The following is a 21,163-nucleotide window of genomic DNA, read 5'->3' as shown; positions in this document are numbered from 1 at the left end:
GTCGTTTTCAGGTTTCTCAGGTCCCAGGCTCCTATAATGAGGTACTAGATTTTAAAAACGGAGTATTTTAGACCTGGAGCGGATGCTTTTTTACTTCTTGTGGGGAGGCAAGTGGGAGAGGCTGAGGAGGGAGGTGGTCAAGAGGCCCAGGTCCAAGGGGGGGAAAGGCTTGCCTGACCTCTACTTGTTCCTTGCCACCTCCCCGGTCAACAACAAGACTCAGGCCCTCGCACGGTTCTGGCTGGGATCTTACCTCAGGACCCTGAGGCTGATCGCAGTCGGCCTGCGAGCCCCAGTCTCTTTCCTGCTACCCCGCCCTACGTCCAGCTCCAGAAGTTTTTAAGACATTTTAAACTGGAAAAAGAAACAGTCACGGTTCTAACAAAACACTGCTCTCTTCTCTCTCTTGTGCATTATCGGGAACCAGTATGTGTGCGCTGGCTCGCTATAGGTGAGCCCACAACGGTTTGGCGCAACGTGGCCCATCCTGCTCTCCTGAATCGGCATCGGGACCTGTCCTGGATGGTCGCCCACAAGATCCTCCCGGTCAGGGCCGTTATGCACTCACGGGGCATGGCGAGGATATCCGCGTGCCCCCGACCAGGTTGCGGCCAAGAAGAGTCGGTGAGGCACATGCTCTGGGAGTGCAGAGCCGCCAGGGACCTGTGGAAGGAAGCAGGCCCCTGATCACCTCGTGTCTGCCAGCAGGGGAGGACCTAACACCTCAGCTCGTGCTGTATGGGGTTGCCCGAAGGCCCATTCCATCGAAGACCTTCACCAAGCTCTGGTCCACCCTCACGTGCCTGAAGGAAGCACTGTGGTCCTCCCGTAACCTGCTGGTAGCGAAAAAACGTAGAGACCACCCCCAGGCAGTGGCCATGGTAGCCACGGAAGCCCTGGGGTGGTACGGAAGAAAGGGGCCTCGACCCCAAGCGAAGGGTCCCCACAACACCCTAGGTCCCGGCGGCCACGGCCTGACAGCGCTGCGGCGCCTAGGGCGATGCGCCTAGGGAGGGATCCCCGAAGGACGGAGCGATGATCCATTCAGAAGAGCAGGATGAGGTGAGCTTGATAAACACTCACCCCGCTCCTGTACAAGGGACTGAAGACAGCCTTTTAACAAAGTGGCTTTTTAACATGTTTTTCATGTCTTAAAAATGTTTTACCTTTGTTAGATCATTAGTACACATTTTAAATGGCTTTTACAGATTTGATGTTTTTACAAGGAAAGTACTTTTATTCATAGTTGTTTTCATTGGTTTTCACAACATGTACTTTTTAACAAATTTAAATGTAAACTTTCAAATGCTGTGTTTTATGCTTTGTTGCCGTTTTTATGTGTATAAATGATGTAAAAAATGTATGAGCTGTTTTTAAAGGAATTGTACCAATAAAACTTTTCCAAAAGAAAAAACTAGATTTTAAAAACCAGACATTCGCCATTAGCCTATTTAAAGGTTGACAACAATTTACATTCCTCTCTGATTACTACGAGGGGTCGTTCATGAGCAAATGTTTTCGTTAGGGACCGGACATATGAAGCCAAGTGTTGATTCGATAGAAATAAACGAATCATAAACAATTGCATTTAAATATCTTGTTCGCTATAACTATTGCATTGAAAATTGTAAAAAAAAAAAAAAACTTTTACAACCTTTGACTTGAATAAAACAACAAGTGTTCATTTGATAGAAATAATCAAATCATATATACATGCATTTCAATCTGTTGTTCGCAGTAACTTTTTAAATGTGTTGTCATAGAAACATGAAAACAAGTGCGAAATATTCTAAAAACATCTGGAAAAGATACTCAAAGAAGAAACATATACTTTAGTTGGAGAAACAGAACGGAAACAGGAAGGAAGAAAACAGGGCGGATTGACATCAAGAAGAAGACAACAGAATGCTTCATTCTTTATTATATAGAACCCCCCCCCCCCTGTCTCCTTCCTAGAAAACGTCAACCTTCTAAGCTGTAAACCATTTGTCAACAGTACCTATTGAATCTCAATTGCTCAAACAGTATGCCGCATTAGGCTCGAAACTCCACAGCACATTTTCAAAGCTCCGTGTAAAAAGGAATTAAACCCCAGTGTGACGTTTGCCAATGCGCGTCACAGTTCACCACATAAATGAATGTTGAATGTCAACACTTTATTTTATAATCCACTGACAGGGCAGTTTCTGAAACATTTCAACATTTATTTTTCAATAAACTACTAAACTAACTATCCCACATGCCACTTGGTGGGGTAAGTTGTCATTGTTTTTAGGCAGAACTATATGAGGTTTTACTATGTGTTGTTGCCGGTGCGTCTTGGTTAATGTATTGGTCGATTAGCAGACGCTCTTATTCAGAGCGACTCATAGGAGCAATTAGGGATAAGTACCTTGCTCAAGGGCACATCGGTAGATTTGTCACCGAGCCGGCTCTGGCATTCGAACCACCAACACTCTTAACCACTAGGCCACCTGCCACCTGATTTATGCTCAGAAAAATGTCGCCCTCATCAATCTGTCACGTAATCCTGCCAAATGGGAAGGACAGCTCTGGATGAAAGTATTGGCTGTAAAGAAGTAAGAGAGAACATAACATCTGGTTGTTATTAAATTAATTCTTGACATTGTTTGAATAAACAATGTAATTAATAGTTTTCCAATCTGCATTACCCACTCCGGTCAGCAAATGGCGATATGATTATTTCAGATGATGCTTCTTGCGTGACGTATAATCTAGTTGACGGAACTGGAGGCTTCAACTGCGACAAAAGGATTGGATTCAACCACCTTGGTAGCAAACATAAAACCGAAACATTGAAGCGATTTAGACCAATCTTGTGTATATTAATCTGTGTTTTTAACATTCTGTTTACGTATTTACTAGTTAACAAACGCAATTTGCTTGTTATATGACATTTGTTAATTTGTTAAATTGATACTGAGTCTATCACTTTTCAAGTCGCTAACTAGCTAACATCCCCGACCATGAGCTCACTAAATTACTCGCCCCTTGCTAAAGAAGAGGGGGTCTGCTGGACGGAGAAAGAAGCTCTGGGGCTGAACATTGTCGTAAAAGAAGAAGACGATGATTTTCCAGTGAATGGAGAAGAAGAACCTTTTGGAGTGAAAGAGGAAGAGGGGGATGTAGAACCGTTTAGAAATATTAAGGAAGAAGATGAGGCTATTGCATTGACTGAAAAGGAGGATGATATAGTGAAAGAGGAGGAAGAACCTTTTGGAGTGAAAGAGGAAGAGGAGGCTATCTCAATAAAAGAGGAGGAAGACGTTTTGGGAGTGAAAGAGGAGGAGAATGAAGATGAGGAGACTGAAGATGAGACTGAATATGAGAAGACTGAAGAGCTGAATAACACCAGTGAGTATTATCTTTAAGAAACAGGGGCATAGACTCTGGACTTGTTGAACTAATGTGTTTTTACGGGGTTTTCTACTGTAGTTCTACACAGGAACATGTTCGGTACTGTAGGAATTGTTGAATAAGTAATCTGGGATTGGTATATGCAGGGTGGGTATAATTTGCGGAACGTTCCAACAGGAATCTGTTCCGAAAACGTCATGCACAAGGATGACAACATACAAAGTAGCATGATCAAATCACCTAGCTAACTAGCTGCTGAAGAGGCATCAACTCACCACGTAGTTTATTCTTAATGTTTGTCCGTACCAGAGTGGATAAACGTGGTGAGCGAAAAAAACGTTGTGAAATAACCCACTCCCGACCCGGTATCTTATTCTGCCCCTATACAACTTTGTATGCGCTGTTTGTTACAGATCCCTGTTGGAACGTTCCACAAATTATACCCACCTGTATATTATTTTTTTTAACTTGTTAAATTAATGATATATAGGCCTGGCTTAGTCCGTTCATAGACGCTAACTAGCCATACATTTGGTGCCCTCGGCAAAAACAGTATCTTGTTTACGGAGGGAGTTTTGTTACGAGCAACTATGCTCGGGCTGAACGTTAACACCGATCACTTGTACGGTTACTGCACGGTCCAGGAAACATAAGCAGCATATCTTTTGTACCAGCAAGAATTACTTAAAAAACACGAAATAAGCGTTCTCAAGAGTTTAACCTAACCTTAGACCCCTTTTCTTGATTTACTTCATTTATTAATAAGACGGGTCTATAATGACATTGTACAACGATTCGCATTCGAGGTAACTCACGTCTACAATCTGTATCAGTGTTGCCACACTTGTCCCACTTTAGAATGAGTATCCATTGTCGTTTCAGTTCTACTGAAAAGCTTGTTACTTACGTCACTGAGCGCTGCCCAGGAAATAATTAAATCCCATTGTTAGATGCTAGATTTGCAAGGTATCTTATTGACGTGGCACTGACTCGCCCATGGATTAAAAAAATACAAATAAATGTTTGGGTGGGTGGGGTAGATCAGCTTTAATATTCTAGATTGTTGCTTCTATCAATGTAATCGTCTGCTTCATTTCCAATCCCCTATCTATTTTCTTGTAAATGTATATAATATATATACACACACACACACACCCAGTACCAGTCAAAAGTTTGGACACACCTACTCATTCAAGGGTTTTTATTTTTACTATTTTCTACATTGTAGAATAATAGTGAGGACATCAACACTATCAAATAACTGTTAGCCTAATGGTACATCACAGTTGAAGTTGGGTTAGTTGTTTATAACTATTAGCCTCATGGTATGTCACAGTTGGGGTAGTTGTTTATAACTGTTAACCTAATGGTACATCACAGTTGGGGTAGTTGTTTATAACTATTAGCCTAATGGTACATCACAGTTGGGGTAGTTGTTTATAACTATTAGCCTAATGGTATGTCACAGTTGGGGTAGTTGTTTATAACTATTAGCCTAATGGTATGTCACAGTTGGGGTAGTTGTTTATAACTGTTAGCCTAATGGTACATCACCGTTGAAGTTGGGGTAGTTGATCTCTTACAAGTGTGATGGTACTTCAAGCAAGAAAGACAAGTCTGTCTACGGTCTCTGGCTTTAAAGCTGCCCTATGGCAGGTCACTACGCTGCCACCTGCTAAGAACACGCTCTGAGGGGGAGCTGGTGCCACCTGCTAAGAACACGCTCTGAGGGGGAGCTGGTGCCACCTGCTAAGAACACGCTCTGAGGGGGAGCTGGTGCCACCTGCTAAGAACACGCTCTGAGGGGAGCTGGTGCCACCTGTGCTAAGAACAAGCTCTGAGGGGGAGCTGGTGCCACCTGTGCTAAGAACACGCTCTGAGGGGAGCTGGTGCCACCTGTGCTAAGAACACGCTCTGAGGGGGAGCTGGTGCCACCTGTGCTAAGAACACGATCTGAGGGGGAGCTGGTGCCACCTGTGCGAAGAACACGCTCTGAGGGGGAGCTGGTGCCACCTGTGCTAAGAACACGCTCTGAGGGGGAGCTGGTGCCACCTGCTAAGAACACGCTCTGAGGGAGAGCTGGTGCCACCTGTGCTAAGAACACGCTCTGAGGGGGAGCTGGTGCCACCTGTGCTAAGAACACGCTCTGAGGGGAGCTGGTGCCACCTGTGCTAAGAACACGCTCTGAGGGGGAGCTGGTGCCACCTGTGCTAAGAACACGCTCTGAGGGGGAGCTGGTGCCACCTGTGCGAAGAACACGCTCTGAGGGGGAGCTGGTGCCACCTGTGCTAAGAACACGCTCTGAGGGGGAGCTGGTGCCACCTGTGCTAAGAACACGCTCTGAGGGGGAGCTGGTGCCACCTGTGCTAAGAACACGCTCTGAGGGGGAGCTGGTGCCACCTGTGCTAAGAACACGCTCTGAGGGGAACTGGTGCCACCTGCTAAGAACACGCTCTGAGGGGGAGCTGGTGCCACCTGTGCTAAGAACACGCTCTGAGGGGGAGCTGGTGCCACCTGCTAAGAACACGCTCTGAGGGGAGCTGGTGCCACCTGTGCTAAGAACACGCTCTGAGGGGGAGCTGGTGCCACCTGCTAAGAACACGCTCTGAGGGGGAGCTGGTGCCACCTGCTAAGAACACGCTCTGAGGGGAGCTGGTGCCACCTGTGCTAAGAACACGATCTGAGGGGGAGCTGGTGCCACCTGTGCGAAGAACACGCTCTGAGGGGGAGCTGGTGCCACCTGTGCTAAGAACACGCTCTGAGGGGAGCTGGTGCCACCTGTGCGAAGAACACGCTCTGAGGGGGAGCTGGTGCCACCTGTGCTAAGAACACGCTCTGAGGGGGAGCTGGTGCCACCTGTGCTAAGAACACGCTCTGAGGGGGAGCTGGTGCCACCTGTGCTAAGAACACGCTCTGAGGGAGAGCTGGTCGCAGGAATGCACAGGTAGTGCTTTGCCAGGTGGATGACTTGGGGATTTTTAATTTTTTTGTGTGTGTGTGTGGTTCTTCCACCAGTCCAGTGGATTTGGTTTCTCTGTCAGCATCATGAGACTGGAGGTCGCAGCTGAGTTCCTTGTCTGGATTTCACTAAGACCTGTGGTGGTGGAGAATGGCTTTATGGAAAAAAAACTGCCCAGTGACTTTTCTCTTTGTAGCTGTCAGTTGCGGTGAAGAAGCAGCAACGTCTCCCAGTGCTGGGCTTGGGTTTTCATGCCCCTCACTTTACCATCTCTGAGACGGCTCTTATGTGGCTCACCTTCTCCTATTTGATGTTTTTTTAATTATTTTTATTTTACCTTTATTTAACCAGGCAAGTCAGTTAAGTTAACCAACTAGGCCTTGTGCGTTTTAAACCCGAGGGTCGACCAACTAGGCCTTGTGCGTTTTAAACTCGAGGGTCGACCAACTAGGCCTTGTGCGTTTTCAACCCGAGGGTCGACCAACTAGGCCTTGTGCATTTTAAACCCGAGGGTCGACCAACTAGGCCTTGTGCGTTTTCAACCCGAGGGTCGACCAAATAGGCCTTGTGCGTTTTCAACCCGAGGGTCGACCAACTAGGCCTTGTGCGTTTTCAACCCGAGGGTCGACCAACTAGGCCTTGTGCGTTTTCAACCCGAGGGTCGACCAACTAGGCCTTGTGCGTTTTCAACCCGAGGGTCGACCAACTAGGCCTTGTGCGTTTTCAACCCGAGGGTCGACCAACTAGGCCTTGTCCAGGAGGTCATCTGTGACGAGGTCATCATATGTCTCATTCAGATAGTCCGTGACGATCGTTTTGATGTTACATTTTTATTTATTTTAACTTTATTTAACGAAGCAAGTCAGTTAAGAACAAATTCTTATTTTCAATGACGGCCTGGGTTAACTGCCTTGTTCAGGGGCAGAACGTCAGATTTGTACCTTGTCAGCTCGAGGGTTTGAACGTGCAACCTTCCGGTTACTAGTCCAACGCTCTAACCACTAGGCTACCCTGTGCTGTCCTACTGTGTACTGTCCTCAAATCAAATGTTATTTGTCACATACACATGGTCAGCAGAGTGGGTAGATTCCACTCTTTGTCAGTATAGTGGGTGGATTCCAGTCTTTGTCAGTATAGTGGGTAGATTCCAGTCTTTGTCAGTATAGTGGGTAGATTCCAGTCTTTGTCAGGATAGTGGGTAGATTCCAGTCTTTGTCAGTATAGTGGGTAGATTCCTCTCTTTGTCAGTATAGTGGGTAGATTCCAGTCTTTGTCAGTATTGTGGGTAGATTCCAGTCTTTGTCAGGATAGTGGGTAGATTCCAGTCTTTGTCAGTATAGTGGGTAGATTCCTCTCTTTGTCAGTATAGTGGGTAGATTCCAGTCTTTGTCAGTATAGTGGGTCGATTCCAGTCTTTGTCAGTATAGTGGGTAGATTCCAGTCTTTGTCAGTATTGTGGGTAGATTCCAGTCTTTGTCAGTATTGTGGGTAGATTCCAGTCGTTGTCAGTATAGTGGGTAGATTCCACTCTTTGTCAGTATAGTGGGTAGATTCCAGTCTTTGTCAGTATAGTGGGTAGATTCGAGTCTTTGTCAGTATAGTGGGTAGATTCCAGTCTTTGTCAGTATAGTGGGTAGATTCCACTCTTTGTCAGTATAGTGGGTAGATTCCACTCTTTGTCAGTATAGTGGGTAGATTCCACTCTTTGTCAGTATAGTGGGTAGGTTCGAGTCTTTGTCAGTATTGTGGGTAGATTCCAGTCTTTGTCAGTATAGTGGGTAGATTCCAGTGTTTGTCAGTATTGTGGGTAGATTCCTCTCTTTGTCAGTATAGTGGGTAGATTCCAGTCTTTGTCAGTATTGTGGGTAGATTCCAGTCTTTGTCAGTATAGTGGGTAGATTCCAGTCTTTGTCAGCATAGTGGGTAGATTACATTATCACAGAAGACTGGATACTAATAATAACATGTAGTATCAACACCACCACAACCTCAACATCCTGGATAATAATAACATGTAGTATCAACACCACCACAACCTCAACATCCTGGATAATAATAACATGTAGTATCCACACCACCACAACCTCAACATCCTGGATAATAATAACATGTAGTATCCACACCACCACAACCTCAACATCCTGGATAATAACAACATGTAGTATCCACACCACCACAACCTCAACATCCTGGATAATAACAACATGTAGTATCCACACCACCACAACCTCAACATCCTGGATAATAATAACATGTAGTATCCACACCACCACAACCTCAACATCCTGGATAATAACATGTAGTATCCACACCACCACAATCTCAACATCCTGGATAATAATAATATGTAGTATCCACACCACCACAACCTCAACATCCTGGATAATAATAACATGTAGTATCCACACCACCACAACATCCTGGATAATAATAATATGTAGTATCCACACCACCACAACATCCTGGATAATAATAATATGTAGTATCCACACCACCACAACCTCAACATCCTGGATAATAACATGTAGTATCCACACCACCACAACGTCAACATCCTGGATGATAATAATATGTAGTATCAACACAACCTCAACATCCTGGATAATAATAATAATAATAATAACATGTAGTATCAACACCACCACAACCTCAACATCCTGGATAATAATAATAATATGTAGTATCCACACCACCACAACCTCAACATCCTGGATAATAATAATAACATGTAGTATCCACACCACCACAACCTCAACATCCTGGATAATAATAACATGTAGTATCCACACCACCACAACCTCAACATCCTGGATAATAATAATAACATGTAGTATCCACACCACCACAACCTCAACATCCTGGATAATAATAATATGTAGTATCCACACCACCACAACCTCAACATCCTGGATAATAATAATAACACGTAGTATCCACACCACCACAACCTCAACATCCTGGATAATAATTCTGCCAGAAACACTGTACCCTTTTTAACAACCAACAACTAAAGTCAAAATATTCCACAATAAACACATGCTGGAGACACTCTGGCCAATCAGAAGCCAACCAGTCACTGACTGTATCTGGACTTGCCCCCAAAAATCGACCTTCTGGGCAGCCATCAACTCGGAACTCAATTTTTGTTGTTGTTGAAAAAGTGGACATCCTAAATAACATAATTTATCCTGGAATAACTCCAGAAACACTCAACAACACAGACAAACTGCTGTGTAATATCGTTCTAGCCTCAAGAATGAGAACAATAACGAGACACTGACGATCACCTCCAATACCTCCTGGACTGGACCAACAACATCCATCACCTCCAATACCTCCTGGACTGGACCAACAACATCCATCACCTCCAATACCTCCTGGACTGGACCAACAACAACCAATACCTCCTGGACTGGACCAACAACACCAACAACATTCATCACCTCCTGGACTGGACCAACAACACCAACAACAACCAATACCTCCTGGACTGGACCAACAACATCCATCACCTCCAATACGTCCTGGACTGGACCAACAACATCCATCACCTCCAATACCTCCTGGACTGGACCAACAACATCCATCACCTCCAATACCTCCTGGACTGGACCAACAACACCAACAACAACCAATACCTCCTGGACTGGACCAACAACATCCATCACCTCCAATACGTCCTGGACTGGACCAACAACATCCATCACCTCCAATACCTCCTGGACTGGACCAACAACATCCATCACCTCAAATACCTCCTGGACTGGACCAACAACATCCATCACCTCAGATACCTCCTGGACTGGACCAACAACATCCATCACCTCAAATACCTCCTGGACTGGACCAACAACACCAACATCATCCATCACCTCCAATACCTCCTGGACTGGACCAACAACACCAACACCTCCAATACCTCCTGGACTGGACCAACAACATCTTTCTCCAATACCTCCTGGACTAGACCAACAACACCAACAACATCCATCACCTCCAATACCTCCTGGACTGGACCAACAACACCATCACCTCCAATACCTCCTGGACTGGACCAACAACATCTTTCTCCAATACTTCCTGTACTGGACCAACAACACCAACAACATCCAATACCTCCTGGACTGGACCAACAACATCCATCACCTCCAATACCTCCTGGACTGGACCAACAACACCAACATCACCAACATCATCCAATACCTCCTGGACTGTACCAACAACACCAACATCACCAACATCTTCCAATACCTCCTGGACTGGACCAACAACACCATCACCTCCAATACCTCCTGGACTGGACCAACAACATCCATCACCTCCAATACCTCCTGGACTGGACCAACAACAACAACAACATCCATCACCTCCAATGCCTCCTGGACTGGACCAACAACATCCATCACCTCCAATACCTCCTGGACTGGACCAACAACACCAACATCATCCAATACCTCCTGGACTGGACCAACAAAACCATCACCTCCAATACCTCCTGGACTGGACCAACAACATCCATCACCTCCAATACCTCCTGGACTGGACCAACAACACCAACAACATCCATCACCTCCAATACCTCCTGGACTGGAGCAACAACACCAACAACATCCATCACCTCCAATACCCCCTGGACTGGACCAACAACACCAACAACATCCATCACCTCCAATACCCCCTGGACTGGACCAACAACACCAACAACATCCATCACCTCCAATACCTCCTGGACTGGACCAACAACACCAACAACATCCATCACCTCCAATACCTCCTGGACTGGACCAACAACACCAACAACATCCATCACCTCCAATACCTCCTGGACTGGACCAACAACAACAACAACATCCATCACCTCCAATACCTCCTGGACTGGACCAACAACACAAACACCTCCAATGCCTCCTGGACTGGACCAACAACATCCATCACCTCCAATACCTCCTGGACTGGACCAACAACACCAACATCATCCAATACCTCCTGGACTGGACCAACAAAACCATCACCTCCAATACCTCCTGGACTGGACCAACAACATCCATCACCTCCAATACCTCCTGGACTGGACCAACAACACCAACAACATCCATCACCTCCAATACCTCCTGGACTGGAGCAACAACACCAACAACATCCATCACCTCCAATACCCCTGGACTGGACCAACAACACCAACAACATCCATCACCTCCAATACCCCTGGACTGGACCAACAACACCAACAACATCCATCACCTCCAATACCTCCTGGACTGGACCAACAACACCAACAACATCCATCACCTCCAATACCTCCTGGACTGTACCAACAACACCAACAACATCCATCACCTCCAATACCTCCTGGACTGGACCAACAACACCAACAACATCCATCACCTCCAATACCTCCTGGACTGTACCAACAACACCAACAACATCCATCACCTCCAATACCTCCTGGACTGGACCAACAACACCAACAACATCCATCACCTCCAATACCTCCTGGACTGGACCAACAACACCAACAACATCCATCACCTCCAATACCTCCTGGACTGGACCAACAACAACAACAACATCCATCACCTCCAATTCCTCCTGGACTGGACCAACAACCCCTAACAACATCCATCACCTCCAATACCTCCTGGACTGGACCAACATCACCAACATCATCCAATACCTCCTGGACTGGACCAACATCACCAAGATCATCCACGACATGGAAAAAAATGTGTCAATTTGCCTGAAACTGGACCCTTTTGTAAATAGCTTGACAAAATGAACATCATATATTAACCAAAAGTCAACGGAACTTGTCCATGCAACAGACCAGATTAAAGGATGCAACAGACCAGATTAAAGGATGCAACAGACCAGATTAAAGGATGCAACAGACCAGATTACAGACCAATGAAACACACTTAAAGCACATGGGAACAGGAATAACACACCAGGGTGAAGATGGAGGACCTCCCATCATCCTCGACAAATGTATATGTTTAAAAAATAATTCTTAATTGTATTTTATTAAATAATATAGGTAAAATGATTTTATCTTATACTATTGCCTTGAAAAAGACGGTGGTTATTATTTTAATGCCCAATAGAAATGAGAAAAAGGTAAATCATGTATGTGGAAGATTCATTCTGGGTCATATTCGTTAGTCCACACAGTTGCAGAAGGTTTTGCAACAGAAGAAAACAACCCTGCCCATTTTGTCCCTCCCAGTTTCGGTCCATTTGCTACAGTTTAATTTATATTGAACATGACCCTGATCTCTTTGTTATACTAAATAATCTGTTTTTGACAGGAGAGAGGCCAGACACAGAGGAACCAGAGCCAGAGACGTCCAAACCAGCAAGACCACACCACTGCTCCCTCTGTGGAAAGAGTTTTAGCCAGTTAATGAATCTGAAAAGACATGAGAGAACACACATAGGAGATAAGCCTCATCACTGCTCCCATTGTGGGAAGAGTTTTACCCGATTAGAACACCAGAAAAAACACGAGAGAACACACACAGGAGAGAAACCTTTCCACTGCTCCCAGTGTGGAAATAATTTTACCCGGTTAGGGAGCCTGAATGAGCATAAGAGAATTCACACAGGAGAGAAACCTTTCCACTGTTCCCTGTGTGGAAAGAATTTTACCTGGTTAGCAAGCCTGAATGAACATAAGAAAATTCACACAGGAGAGAAACCTTTCCACTGCTCCCAGTGTGGAAAGAATTTTGCCCGGTTATGGAACCTAAAGGAGCATGAAAGAAAACACACTGGAGAGAAGATATACAAATGTTCTCAATGTGGAAAGAGTTTTACCTGGTTAGGTGATCTGAAAAGACACAAGAGGACACACACAGGAGAGAAGCCTTAGCAATGCTCCCACCGTGGAAAGAGATTCACCCGGGCACGAGGGAACACACGCAGACAAGAAAGCCTTACCACTGTACCCCAGGTAGAGAGAGATTTACCCAGTTAGGGAAAGAACATGAGGGAACACACAGACAAAAAGCCTTACCGCTTCTCCCAGGATGTAGAGCGATATCAAATCGCATGGACCTGAAGTTCACAAGAGCACACACCTGCTGTGACATTTGTATTCTATATATTAAATGTGTTTTTATATATATGCCACATTAACTCAATTATACAGAATGTAATAAAACATATAAACATTTTTTTTTATATAAACATTAATTGAATATTTTGTCTGTTTTAAATGTAGAATAAACCGTCAGTTTGAATGAATACTCTCGCAAACTCTGTCTCTCTGTGTGTCTCATCTGCACGTGGTGGAGGAGTATTAATACCTGACTACGCGCTACATTGGTGGGGGGGGGGGGAATACACAGAGCTGATCCATAAGAAAGGACAGCAGAGGTTCTACTGGTTTTTTCCTCCAGAAAATAATCTGATAGGATCATTCTGATCCAGATGCCACAAAATATCACAGAATCACAGAGGAGATGGGACAGAGGCACAGAATCACAGAGGAGATGGGACAGAGGCACAGAATCACAGAGGAGATGGGAGAGAGGCACAGAATCACAGAGGAGATGGGACAGAGGCTGTTACAGTGGTAGAGGGGGAGAAAGAATCATTCAGAATGAAAAAAGGGAGGATGAGGAGGCTGTTATAGTGAAAGAAGAACCTTTTGGAGAGGAAGAGGAGGCTGTTATAGTGAAAGAAGAACCTTTTGGAGAGGAAGAGGAGGCTGTTATAGTGAAAGAAGAACCTTTTGGAGAGGAAGAGGAGGCTGTTATAGTGAAAGAAGAACCTTTTGGAGAGGAAGAGGAGGCTGTTATAGCGAAAGAAGAACCTTTTGGAGAGGAAGAGGAGGCTGTTATAGTGAAAGAAGAACCTTTTGGAGAGGAAGAGGAGGCTGTTATAGCGAAAGAAGAACCTTTTGGAGAGGAAGAGGAGGCTGTTATAGTGAAAGAAGAACCTTTTGGAGAGGAAGAGGAGGCTGTTATAGTGAAAGAAGAACCTTTGGAGAGGAAGAGGAGGCTGTTATAGCGAAAGAAGAACCTTTTAGAGAGGAAGAGGAGGCTGTTATAGCGAAAGAAGAACCTTTTGGAGAGGAAGAGGAGGCTGTTATAGCGAAAGAAGAACCTTTTAGAGAGGAAGAGGAGGCTGTTATAGCGAAAGAAGAACCTTTTAGAGAGGAAGAGGAGGCTGTCACATTGAAAGAAGAAGATGAATATTTCATAGTGAAAGAAGAGGAAAGGACCTTTTGGAGTGAAAGACGAAGAGGAGACTGGAGATCTGATTAACACTAGTGAGTACTATCTCAAAAACAGGAGCACCAACTTTGCAGTTGTTCAACTAATGTATGATTTTTAATAAGAGGCATTCTACTGACGTTTTACACTTGAATGTGTTATTCAGGGGTGCGTTCAGTACGAGAGAACAGTGTTCAGTGTTTAATTAAACTGTGATTGGTGTCCCAGAGATTGTGCTTTCAAATGGTCACATCCATTTTAAAGGAGAAATGTGCCTTAAAAAATATATATATATACAATACAATGTATATTTTTGATGTAAATGGCATGTTATAGAAGGGTCCAGACACTTGTTTTTGCAATTTCACTTGTTCTTGAGAAACTTACCCCAACCATTGATTAATTACCCCAACCATTGATTAATTACCCCAACCATTGATTAATTACCCCAACCATTGATTAATTATCCAAACCATTGATTTATTACCCCAACCATTGATTAATTACCCCAACCATTGATTAATTACCCCAACCATTGATTAGTTGATTTGGGATGGACACAGTTATTTTAATATTCTGTACATTAAATAACCTTACACCCTCTGTGACATTTCTCCATGCAAGGATACAAGGATAGACCACGACAGTTTCCTGAGTGACCCTGTAAGATATACATACCGGGAGCAGACACCTTTCATATGTGTAGCTTCTTCTTGTCAGCCAATCAAAGCAGCTCTACAGTCAGAGACTCTATGTGAATTACAATTACGGAATGAAGTTGGTTAAATGACAAAGAGTCGGCTACGATTATCAACCAACAGGTAGGCTGCTGTTTAATCTGAATGGAGTTGGTTAAATGACAAGGAGTCGGCTACAATTATCAACCAACAGGTAGGCTGCTGTTTATTCTGAATGGAGTTGTTGTAGACATGGACAGGTAAGGCAACAAAATAGCCTCATTTAGCCTCGCTAGCTTCTTCACACTGCAGCTTTAAAGTCAGAGGCTCCATGTGAAAAAAAATCTGGATATTAGTCCTATAGTGAAATAATTTCAAATGCCCTCCTCTTCCATCAATTAATTTCCTCCTCCTTGTTGTGCAGTTGGGGGTTCTGAACAAACATGGACAACGGCTACAAAAACACCCAAATACGTATTTTTAGGAAGAAATTACGACTAAATAATGACTAGATGATGTTTGTATCATGTAGGGTTCAGAGGTCATGGGGTCTGACAGTATAACGACTAGATGATGTTTGTATCATGTAGGGTTCAGAGGTCATGGGGTCTGACAGTATAACGACTAGATGATGTTTGTATCATGTAGGGTTCAGAGGTCATGGGGTCTGACAGTATAACGACTAGATTATGTCTGTATCATGTAGGGGTCAGAGGTCATGGGGTCTGACAGTATAACGACAAGATGATGTCTGTATCATGTAGGGGTCAGAGGTCATGGGGTCTGACAGTATAACGACTAGATTATGTCTGTATCATGTAGGGGTCAGAGGTCATGAGGTCTGACAGTATAACGACTAGATGATGTCTGTATCATGTAGGGGTCAGAGGTCATGGGGTCTGACAGTATAACGACTAGATGATGTCTGTATCATGTAGGGGTCAGAGGTCATGGGGTCTGACAGTATAACGACTAGATTATGTCTGTATCATGTAGGGGTCAGAGGTCATGGGGTCTGACAGTATAACGACTAGATGATGTCTGTATCATGTAGGGGTCAGAGGTCATGGGGTCTGACAGTATAACGACTAGATGATGTCTGTATCATGTAGGGGTCAGAGGTCATGGGGTCTGACAGTATAACGACTAGATGATGTCTGTATCATGTAGGGGTCAGAGGTCATGGGGTCTGACAGTATAATGACTAGATGATGTCTGTATCATGTAGGGGTCAAAGGTCATGGGGTCTGACAGGAGGCATGTAGAGGTCTGAAAAGGGCCTAAAATGGCCACTTTCATCCTGATTGTCTCAGAAAGAGAATATGAGATAACAAAAATATTATCTTGGGGTGGAATCTGCCTCTTATCGTGTGGAAGTTTCATTTGGGGTCATATTCATTAGTCCACACTGTAGCAAAAGGTGTTGCAAACAGAAGACAAAAACCCTCCCTGTTTCGTCCCTCCCCATTTCAGACCACTTGCTTCTGTTTCATTTCTATTGAATAGACCCTGATCTCACTGTTAAACTAAATAATATGTCTTTGGCAGGAGAGAGACCCGACTCAGAGGAACCAGAGCCAGAGATGTCCAAACCAGCAAGACGACTCCATTGCTCTCTGTGTGGAAATAGTTTCACCCGGTTAGACAGCCTGAAACGACATGAAAAAACACACACAGAAGAGAAGCCTCATCACTGCTCCCACTGTGGAAAGCAATTTAGCCAGTTAGTGAACCTGAAAGAACATAATAGATTGCACACAGAGGAGAAGCCTTACCATTGCTCCCTGTGCGAACAGAGTTTTAAACGGTTAGGGCACCTGAAAAGACATGAGAGGACACACATAGGAGATAAGCCTCATTGCTGCTCCCAGTGTGGGAAGACTTTTACTCGATTAGAACACCAGAAAGAACATGAGAGAACACACACAGAAGAGAAACCTTTTCAATGCTCTCAATGTGGAAAGAATTTCACCCGTCCAGAACACAAGAAAGAACATGAGAGAACACACACAGGAGAGAAACCTTTCCACTGCTCACAGTGTGGGAAGAATTTTACCCGTTTAGGGAGCCTGAATGAGCATAAAAAAATTCACACAGGAGAGAAACCTTTCTACTGCTCCCAGTGTGGAAAGAATTTTACCCGGTTATGGAACCTGAAAACGCATAAGAGAATGCACACAGGGAGAAGGCTTACCACTGCACCCAGTGTGGAAAGAGTTTTAGGTGGTTATGGAACCTAAAGGAGCATGAAAGAATACACACCGGAGAGAAGATTTACCAATGTTCCCAATGTGGAAAGAGTTTTACCTGGTTAGGTGACCTGAAAAGACATGAGAGGACACACACAGGAGATAAGCCTCATCAATGCTTCCATTGTGGAAAGAGTTTTACAGAGTTAGGTAGCCTGGAAAAACACAGGGGACTGCACACCGGAGACAAGCCCTACCACTGCTCCCAATGTGAAAATGTTTTTACCCAGGTAAGACATCTGAAAAGACATGAGAGGACACACACAGGAGAGAGGCCTTTCCACTGCTCTCTGTGCAGAAAGAGTTTTTCAGAGTTCGGGAATCTGAAAAGACATGAGAGGACACACACAGGAGAGAAGCCTTAGCAATGCTTTCAATGTGGAAAGAGATGTATCCTGGTTGGGAGCATGAAAATACATAAGAAACTCAATTCTGGAGAGAAGCCTCATCAATGCTCTTTGTGTGGAAAGATATTTACCTGGTTAAGGCGACTGAGAGAACATGAAAGAATCCAAACCTGATCAAATGTTCTCAATGCTCCCAGTGTGGAAAGATATTTACCCATTTTCTATTTTTTTTTAAATGTGTGTTTTTTATGCCACATTAACTAAATGATTTTAAAACCATGAATTTAATATTTAGTATGTCTGTTCAAAATGTAGAGTACGTCAGTCTGAATGAACACACTCTCAAACTCTGTCTCTGTGTGTTTTCTCTGTGTGTGTTTAATCTGCGTGTCTTTCCTCCAGTACTACAGATAATCAAGTGATGCATTTGTTCCATTGTTAACATCTGTATCCCACAGAGCCTTTAAAGGGAATAGTCTGTTCACATCTAGACAAGACATACAGGTACTAGAGGAGAAGTAATACCTGGGTGTTGTTCAGGGACATAGAGGTAGTAGAGGAGTATTACTACCTGGGTGTTGTTCAGGGACATAGAGGAGTATTACTACCTGGGTGTTGTTCAGGGACATAGAGGTAGTAGAGGAGTATTACTACCTGGGTGTTGTTCAGGGACATAGAGGAGTATTACTACCTGGGTGTTGTTCAGGGACATAGAGGTAGTAGAGGAGTATTACTACCTGGGTGTTGTTCAGGGACATAGAGGAGTATTACTACCTGGGTGTTGTTCAGGGACATAGAGGTAGTAGAGGAGTATTACTACCTGGGTGTTGTTCAGGGACATAGAGGTAGTAGAGGAGTATTACTACCTGGGTGTTGTTCAGGGACGTAGAGGTAGTAGAGGAGTATTACTACCTGGGTGTTGTTCAGGGACATAGAGGAGTATTACTACCTGGATGTTGTTCAGGGACATAGAGGAGTATTACTACCTGGGTGTTGTTCAGGGACATAGAGGTAGTAGAGGAGTAGTAATACCTGGGTGTTGTTCAGGGACATAGAGGTAGTAGAGGAGTATTACTACCTGGGTGTAGTTCAGGGACATAGAGGAGTACTACTACCTGGGTGTTGTTCAGGGACATAGAGGTAGTAGAGGAGTATTACTACCTGGGTGTTGTTCAGGGACATAGAGGAGTATTACTACCTGGGTGTTGTTCAGGGACATAGAGGAGTATTACTACCTGGGTGTTGTTCAGGGACATAGAGGTAGTAGAGGAGTATTACTACCTGGGTGTTGTTCAGGGACATAGAGGAGTATTACTACCTGGGTGTTGTTCAGGGACATAGAGGTAGTAGAGGAGTATTACTACCTGGGTGTTGTTCAGGGACATAGAGGAGTATTACTACCTGGGTGTTGTTCAGGGACATAGAGGAGTACTAATACCTGGGTGTTGTTCAGGGACATAGAGGAGTATTACTACCTGGGTGTTGTTCAGGGACATAGAGGTAGTAGAGGAGTATTACTACCTGGGTGTTGTTCAGGGACATAGAGGAGTATTACTACCTGGGTGTTGTTCAGGGACATAGAGGTAGTAGAGGAGTATTACTACCTGGGTGTTGTTCAGGGACATAGAGGTAGTAGAGGAGTATTACTACCTGGATGTTGTTCAGGGACATAGAGGAGTATTACTACCTGGGTGTTGTTCAGGGACATAGAGGTAGTAGAGGAGTAGTAATACCTGGGTGTTGTTCAGGGACATAGAGGTAGTAGAGGAGTATTACTACCTGGGTGTAGTTCAGGGACATAGAGGAGTACTACTACCTGGGTGTTGTTCAGGGACATAGAGGTAGTAGAGGAGTAGTAATACCTGGGTGTTGTTCAGGGACATAGAGGAGTATTAATACCTGGGTGTTGTTCAGGGACATAGAGGAGTACTACTACCTGGGTGTTGGTCAGGGACATAGAGGTAGTAGAGGAGTAGTAATACCTGGGTGTTGTTCAGGGACATAGAGGTAGTAGAGGAGTATTACTACCTGGGTGTAGTTCAGGGACATAGAGGAGTACTACTACCTGGGTGTTGTTCAGGGACATAGAGGTAGTAGAGGAGTATTACTACCTGGGTGTTGTTCAGGGACATAGAGGAGTATTACTACCTGGGTGTTGTTCAGGGACATAGAGGAGTATTACTACCTGGGTGTTGTTCAGGGACATAGAGGAGTATTACTACCTGGGTGTTGTTCAGGGACATAGAGGTAGTAGAGGAGTATTGCTACCTGGGTGTTGTTCAGGGACATAGAGGAGTATTACTACCTTGGTGTTGTTCAGGGACATAGAGGTAGTAGAGGAGTATTACTACCTGGGTGTTGTTCAGGGACATAGAGGAGTATTACTACCTGGGTGTTGTTCAGGGACATAGAGGTAGTAGAGGAGTATTACTACCTGGGTGTTGTTCAGGGACATAGAGGAGTATTACTACCTGGGTGTTGTTCAGGGACATAGAGGTAGTAGAGGAGTATTACTACCTGGGTGTTGTTCAGGGACATAGAGGAGTATTACTACCTGGGTGTTGTTCAGGGACATAGAGGTAGTAGAGGAGTATTACTACCTGGGTGTTGTTCAGGGACATAGAGGTAGTAGAGGAGTATTACTACCTGGGTGTTGTTCAGGGACATAGAGGAGTATTACTACCTGGGTGTTGTTCAGGGACATAGAGGAGTATTAGTACCTGGGTGTTGTTCAGGGACATAGAGGAGTATTACTACCTGGGTGTTGTTCAGGGACATAGAGGAGTATTACTACCTGGGTGTTGTTCAGGGACATAGAGGTAGTAGAGGAGTATTACTACCTGGGTGTTGTTCAGGGACATAGAGGTAGTAGAGGAGTATTACTACCTGGGTGTTGTTCAGGGACATAGAGGTAGTAGAGGAGTATTACTACCTGGGTGTTGTTCAGGGACATAGAGGTAGTATTACTACCTGGGTGTTGTTCAGGGACGTAGAGGTAGTATTACTACCTGGGTGTTGTTCAGGGACATAGAGGTAGTAGAGGAGTATTACTACCTGGGTGTTGTTCAGGGACATAGAGGAGTACTACTACCTGGGTGTTGTTCAGGGACATAGAGGTAGTAGAGGAGTATTACTACCTGGGTGTTGTTCAGGGACATAGAGGAGTATTACTACCTGGGTGTTGTTCAGGGACATAGAGGAGTATTACTACCTGGGTGTTGTTCAGGGACATAGAGGTAGTAGAGGAGTATTGCTACCTGGGTGTTGTTCAGGGACATAGAGGAGTATTACTACCTTGGTGTTGTTCAGGGACATAGAGGTAGTAGAGGAGTATTAC

At 44.5% G+C, this 21,163-nt stretch overlaps 1 protein-coding gene across 1 annotated transcript; it reads left to right on the top strand.

Annotated features, from left to right (window-relative positions):
- The first annotated feature begins 2,765 nt into the window (after positions 1–2,765).
- On the top strand, positions 2,766–13,535 carry LOC135533138 (gastrula zinc finger protein XlCGF17.1-like). Its single transcript, XM_064960547.1, has 2 exons — positions 2,766–3,375; positions 12,643–13,535. The coding sequence occupies exons 1-2, from the start codon at positions 2,988–2,990 to the stop codon at positions 13,203–13,205; spliced, it is 951 nt and encodes a 316-aa protein (XP_064816619.1). The 5' UTR covers positions 2,766–2,987; the 3' UTR covers positions 13,206–13,535.
- The last annotated feature ends 7,628 nt before the right edge of the window (positions 13,536–21,163 follow it).

The sequence above is a fragment of the Oncorhynchus masou genome, unplaced genomic scaffold (assembly GCF_036934945.1).
Source record: "Oncorhynchus masou masou isolate Uvic2021 unplaced genomic scaffold, UVic_Omas_1.1 unplaced_scaffold_2241, whole genome shotgun sequence".
NCBI classification, from domain to species: domain Eukaryota; kingdom Metazoa; phylum Chordata; class Actinopteri; order Salmoniformes; family Salmonidae; genus Oncorhynchus; species Oncorhynchus masou.
Note: the sequence above shows the minus strand (reverse complement) of the source record. Positions and strands in the feature narration are given on the sequence as shown.

Coding starts and splice junctions, on each gene's coding strand:
- LOC135533138 (XM_064960547.1), top strand. CDS start 2,988: ATGAGCTCACTAAATTACTCGCCCCTTGCTAAAGAAGAGGGGGTCTGC. Junction 3,376..12,642: donor TGAAGAGCTGAATAACACCA/GTGAGTATTATC, acceptor TGTTTTTGACAG/GAGAGAGGCCAGACACAGAG.